The sequence below is a fragment of the Dendropsophus ebraccatus genome, chromosome 14 (assembly GCF_027789765.1).
Source record: "Dendropsophus ebraccatus isolate aDenEbr1 chromosome 14, aDenEbr1.pat, whole genome shotgun sequence".
NCBI lineage: Eukaryota > Metazoa > Chordata > Amphibia > Anura > Hylidae > Dendropsophus > Dendropsophus ebraccatus.
Window position 1 is genome coordinate 283591 of NC_091467.1, and position 6182 is coordinate 289772.

Here is a 6182-nt window from a genome sequence, read left to right on the forward strand (position 1 = left end):
GCTGAGAGTCCCCAATGTCTGATCTGTGGGGGTCTGACCGCTGAGAGTCCCCAATGTCTGATCTGTGGGGGTCTGACTGCTGAGAGTCCCCAATGTCTGATCTGTGGGGGGGGGGGGGGAGTGACTGCTGAGAGTCCCCAATGTCTGATCTGGGGGGGGCAGTGACTGCTGAGAGTCCCCAATGTCTGATCTGTGGGGGTCTGACCGCTGAGAGTCCCCAATGTCTGATCTGTGGGGGTCTGACTGCTGAGAGTCCCCAATGTCTGATCTGTGGGGGGGGGGGGGAGTGACTGCTGAGAGTCCCCAATGTCTGATCTGGGGGGGGCAGTGACTGCTGAGAGCCCCCAATGTCTGATCTGGGGGGGGGGGGCAGTGACTGCTGAGAGTCCCCAATGTCTGATCTGTGGGGGGGGGGGGCAGTGACTGCTGAGAGTCCCCAATGTCTGATCTGTGGGGGCAGTGACTGCTGAGAGTCCCCAATGTCTGATCTGGGGGGGGGGGGGAGTGATTGCTGAGAGTCCCCAATGTCTGATCTGGGGGGGGGGGGGCAGTGACTGCTGAGAGTCCCCAATGTCTGATCTGGGGGGGGGGGGCAGTGACTGCTGAGAGTCCCCAATGTCTGATCTGTGGGGGTCTGACCGCTGAGAGTCCCCAATGTCTGATCTGTGGGGGTCTGACCGCTGAGAGTCCCCAATGTCTGATCTGTGGGGGTCAGTGACTGCTGAGAGTCCCCAATGTCTGATCTGTGGGGGGGGGGGCAGTGACTGCTGAGAGTCCCCAATGTCTGATCTGTGGGGGGGGGGGGCAGTGACTGCTGAGAGTCCCCAATGTCTGATCTGGGGGGGGCAGTGACTGCTGAGAGTCCCCAATGTCTGATCTGTGGGGGTCTGACCGCTGAGAGTCCCCAATATCTGTGGGGGGGGGGGGCAGTGACTGCTGAGAGTCCCCAATGTCTGATCTGTGGGGGGGGGGGGGGGGCAGTGACTGCTGAGAGTCCCCAATGTCTGATCTGTGGGGGGGGGGGGCAATGACTGCTGAGAGTCCCCAATGTCTGATCTGTGGGGGGGGGGGCAGTGACTGCTGAGAGTCCCCAATGTCTGATCTGTGTGGGGGGGGGCAGTGACTGCTGAGAGTCCCCAATGTCTGATCTGTGGGGGTCTGACCGCTGAGAGTCCCCAATGTCTGATCTGTGGGGGTCTGACCGCTGAGAGTCCCCAATGTCTGATCTGTGGGGGGCAGTGACTGCTGAGAGTCCCCAATGTCTGATCTGTGGGGGTCTGACCGCTGAGAGTCCCCAATGTCTGATCTGTGGGGGTCAGTGACTGCTGAGAGTCCCCAATGTCTGATCTGTGGGGGTCTGACCGCTGAGAGTCCCCAATGTCTGATCTGTGGGGGTCAGTGACTGCTGAGAGTCCCCAATGTCTGATCTGTGGGGGTCTGACCGCTGAGAGTCATGGTGGACACTGATGGGAGACCCTGGCACAGCAGCACTGCCCCCCTCGGTGTGAGCAGCCCCCCCAGACCCGTCACCTTTCAGGACTCATTTACTCATCACACAACCAGACTACTGTATATCTGCTGATGCCCCACATCTCCCACAATGCAGCACAGCAGGAGGATGAGCAGCACGTCTTGTCTCCCTGCTGTGCTGCATTGTGGGAGATGCAGGGTTTGGGGTCCAGAGATATGGAGGGGGAAGCTGGCAGTGACCGGAGTCGGACAGGATGGATCCTGCATCATCTCTTTATAGTCAGAGTTAACCTGTTAATGACCGATCCAGTGTATTATACATCTCTGGTCCATAATAAAGGTGCAGACTCCTGAGTGACCCTCGGAGGCTTATGATGGAGGCTTGAAGAGGCCGATCCTCCTGAAGTACCTGACGAGGAAGGGGACGGACACCACCGTGATGCTGATCCGCACCGGGGCAAACAGTTTATGAACGGCGTACGCCAAGACGAAGGTACTGGTGCCGGCCGCCAGCTTGGACTGGACCACAGCTTCACTGAAACCGACCCGGAGAAGCAGCGAGGGGACGTCCAGGCCGCTGCGGGAGGAAAGAGCAGAGTGAGGGGCCACCCCGGCAAAGCTGCCTGACAACCAGTATGGCCGCCAAGACAGCGCCCACTGGGGTGTCATCCAGCCGCATAACAACATCATCATCAGTGAGAGAACAATGGCGGCCGTATGCAGAAGGGCGCTCACCTGGAGACCAGAGCGTAGAATAGGCCCAGCGACACCAGCGAAATCCCAACATGGAACGCCACCGCCACCCCGCCATACTCCTTAAAGACCCGCTTCAGCTGCTGCGTCCTGCTCGGCTTCTGTCCGTCACTATCCGAGGAGACACCGCTGGGGTCAGGGGTCACCTGCAGAGCAGAGGAGCAATGAGAGCGACGCTCTGCGGATGGTACAATTATAACCTGCCCAACCCCCCCCATATCCCCCTATGTAAGGCCCCTCATATATCCCCCTGTGTGTGGCCCCTCATATATCCCCCTGTGTGTGGCCCCTCATATATCCCCCTGTGTGTGGCCCCTCATATATCCCGCTGTATGTCGCCCCCCCCCCCCCATATCCCCCTGTATGTGGCCCTCATATATCCCCGTTAGTGTGGTCCCTCACATATTCCCCCCCCCACACACCCCCTCCTGTACCCCCCTTCCCTGTGTGTGCCCCCCCCTATATCCCCCTGTGTGTGCCCCCCCCTATATCCCCCGTGTATGTGGCCCCTCACATATTCCCCCCCCCCACACACACACACATCCTCCTGTACCCCCCTTCCTCGTGTGTAGCCCCTCGTGTACCCCCCTTCCCTGTGTGTGCCCCCCTATATCCCCCTGTGTGTGGCCCCTCATGTATCCCGTCTCCCCTGTGTGTGGCCCTCATATATCCCCATGTATGTGGGACCTCACATATCCCCCCCCCCACACACACACCCTCCTGTATCCCGCCTCCCCCGTGTGTGGCCCCTCGTGTATCCCGTCTCCCCCGTGTGTGGCCCCTCGTGTATCCCGTCTCCCCCGTGTGTGGCCCCTCGTGTATCCCGTCTCCCCCGTGTGTGGCCCCTCGTGTATCCCGTCTCCCCCGTGTGTGGCCCCTCGTGTATCCCGTCTCCCCCGTGTGCGGCCCCTCCTGTACCCCGTCTCCCCCGTGTACGGCCCCTCCTGTACCCCCCTTCCCCGTGTGTGGCCCCTCGTGTACCCCCCTTCCCCGTGTGTTGCCCCTCCTGTACCCCCCTTCCCCGTGTGCGGCCCCTCCTGTACCCCGTCTCCCCCGTGTGTGGCCCCTCCTGTACCCCGTCTCCTCCGTGTGCGGCCCCTCGTGTACCCCGTCTCCCCCGTGTGTGGCCCCTCGTGTATCCTGTCTCCTCTGTGTGTGGCCCCTCGTGTATCCCGCCTCCCCCGTGTGTGGCCCCTCGTGTATCCTGTCTCCTCCGTGTGTGGCCCCTCGTGTATCCCGTCTCCTCCGTGTGTGGCCCCTCGTGTATCCCGTCTCCTCCGTGTGTGGCCCCTCGTGTAAACTGTCTCCTCCGTGTGCGGCCCCTCGTGTACCCCGTCTCCCCCGTGTGTGGCCCCTCGTGTATACTGTCTCCTCCGTGTGCGGCCCCTCGTGTACCCCGTCTCCCCCGTGTGTGGCCCCTCGTGTATACTGTCTCCTCCGTGTGCGGCCCCTCGTGTATCCCGTCTCCCCCGTGTGTGGCCCTTCGTGTATCCCACCTCCCCCGTGTGTGGCCCTTCGTGTACCCCGTCTCCCCCGTGTGCGGCCCCTCGTGTATCCCGTCTCCTCCGTGTGTGGCCCCTCGTGTAAACTGTCTCCTCCGTGTGCGGCCCCTCGTGTACCCCGTCTCCCCCGTGTGTGGCCCCTCGTGTATACTGTCTCCTCCGTGTGTGGCCCCTCGTGTATCCCGTCTCCTCCGTGTGCGGCCCCTCGTGTACCCCGTCTCCCCCGTGTGTGGCCCCTCGTGTATCCCGTCTCCTCCGTGTGTGGCCCCTCGTGTATCCCGTCTCCTCCGTGTGTGGCCCCTCGTGTATCCAGTCTCCTCCGTGTGTGGCCCCTCGTGTATACTGTCTCCTCCGTGTGCGGCCCCTCGTGTACCCCGTCTCCCCCGTGTGTGGCCCCTCATGTATCCCGTCCCCCCCGTGTGCGGCCCCTCGTGTACCCCGTCTCCCCCGTGTGTGGCCCTTCGTGTACCCCGTCTCCTCCGTGTGTGGCCCCTCGTGTATACTGTCTCCTCCGTGTGCGGCCCCTCGTGTACCCCGTCTCCCCCGTGTGTGGCCCCTCATGTATCCCGTCCCCCCCGTGTGCGGCCCCTCGTGTACCCCGTCTCCCCCGTGTGTGGCCCTTCGTGTATCCCACCTCCCCCGTGTGTGGCCCTTCGTGTACCCCGTCTCCTCCGTGTGTGGCCCCTCGTGTACCCCGTCTCCCCCGTGTGTGGCCCTTCGTGTACCCCGTCTCCCCCGTGTGTGGCCCCTCATGTATCCCGCCTCCTCCGTGTGTGGCCCCTCGTGTACCCCGTCTCCCCCGTGTGTGGCCCTTCGTGTACCCCGTCTCCCCCGTGTGTGGCCCCTCGTGTATCCCGCCTCCTCCGTGTGTGGCCCCTCGTGTACCCCGTCTCCCCCGTGTGTGGCCCTTCGTGTACCCCGTCTCCCCCGTGTGTGGCCCCTCGTGTATCCCGTTTCCCCCGTGTGTGGCCCCTCGTGTACCCCGTCTCCCCCGTGTGTGGCCCCTCGTGTATCCCGTTTCCCCCGTGTGTGGCCCCTCGTGTATCCAGTCTCCCCCGTGTGTGGCCCCTCGTGTATCCCGCCTCCCCCGTGTGTGGCCCCTCGTGTATCCCGCCTCCCCCGTGTGTGGCCCTTCGTGTATCCCGCCTCCCCCGTGTGTGGCCCCTCGTGTATCCCGCCTCCCCCGTGTGTGGCCCCTCGTGTATCCCGCCTCCCCCGTGTGTGGCCCCTCGTGTATCCCGCCTCCCCCGTGTGTGGCCCCTCGTGTATCCCGCCTCCCCCCGTGTGTGGCCCCTCGTGTATCCCGTTTCCTCCGTGTGTGGCCCCTCCTGTACCCCCCTTCCCCGTGTGTGGCCCTTCGTGTACCCCGTTTCCCCCGTGTGTGGCCCCTCGTGTACCCCGTCTCCCCCGTGTGTGGCCCCTCGTGTATCCCGTTTCCTCCGTGTGTGGCCCCTCGTGTATCCCGCCTCCCCCGTGTGTGGCCCCTCCTGTACCCCCCTTCCCCGTGTGTGGCCCTTCGTGTACCCCGTTTCCCCCGTGTGTGGCCCCTCGTGTACCCCGTCTCCCCCGTGTGTGGCCCCTCGTGTATCCCGTTTCCTCCGTGTGTGGCCCCTCCTGTACCCCCCTTCCCCGTGTGTGGCCCTTCGTGTACCCCCCTTCCCCGTGTGTGGCCCCTCATGTATCCCGTCTCCTCCGTGTGTGGCCCCTCGTGTATCCCGTCTCCCCCGTGTGTGGCCCCTCGTGTATCTCACCTGGCTGCTGTATGTCCGGGCGCTCATGGCCGTGAGGGGCGGCAGGACGCCGGGTACAGGCCGCAAAGCCCCGGGCTCTCGTACACAGGGCGGCCGGGCAGCCCCCACACACAGGCCGCGGAGAGCAGGCCGCAGCACCGGGCCCCGGCGGAGAAGCAGTCCCGGGAGAAGCAGCATCACAACCGGCAGCCTCAGCTCTCCAGACCCCGGAAGACGCAACCCCGGCCCCGGCCTTATCTCCGCCGCCCAGAAGTAACGCGTCCCCTCCCCGGCCCGTGCACACTGCAGATAAGACGCGCGGTCATCAGCCGGGGTAATGGGAGCGATATACATCCCCTATAGCAGCGGTATATATCACCTATAGTATATATATATATATATATGGGAGCGATATACATCCCCTATAGCAGCGGTATATATCACCTATAGTATATATATATATATATGGGAGCAGTATACATCCCCTATAGCAGCGGTATATATCACTATAGTATATATATATATATATATATTTATATATATATATATATATATATATATATATATATGGAGCGATATACATCCCCTATAGTATATATATATATGGGAGCAGTATACATCCCCTATAGTATATATATATATATATATATATATATATATATATATATATATCTATGGGAGCAGTATACATCCCCTATAGTATATATATATATGGGAGCAGTATACA

General features: G+C 61.8%; 1 protein-coding gene across 1 annotated transcript; it reads right to left on the reverse strand.

Annotated features, from left to right (window-relative positions):
- Positions 1–1727: 1727 nt before the first annotated feature.
- FAM210B (family with sequence similarity 210 member B) lies at positions 1728–5759 on the reverse strand. Its single transcript, XM_069952815.1, has 3 exons — positions 5477–5759; positions 2206–2369; positions 1728–2047 (listed from the first exon to the last, which is right to left on the reverse strand). The coding sequence occupies exons 1-3, from the start codon at positions 5651–5653 to the stop codon at positions 1840–1842; spliced, it is 549 nt and encodes a 182-aa protein (XP_069808916.1). The 5' UTR covers positions 5654–5759; the 3' UTR covers positions 1728–1839.
- Positions 5760–6182: the final 423 nt, after the last annotated feature.

Excerpts from the sequence above, each read along its gene's own strand:
- FAM210B (XM_069952815.1), bottom strand. The coding sequence starts at position 5,653 with ATGCTGCTTCTCCCGGGACTGCTTCTCCGCCGGGGCCCGGTGCTGCGG. Across the intron at positions 2,370-5,476 it reads CCCGGACATACAGCAGCCAG|GTGACCCCTGACCCCAGCGG; the intron begins GTGAGATACACG and ends TCTGCTCTGCAG. Across the intron at positions 2,048-2,205 it reads TTCTACGCTCTGGTCTCCAG|CGGCCTGGACGTCCCCTCGC; the intron begins GTGAGCGCCCTT and ends TTCCTCCCGCAG.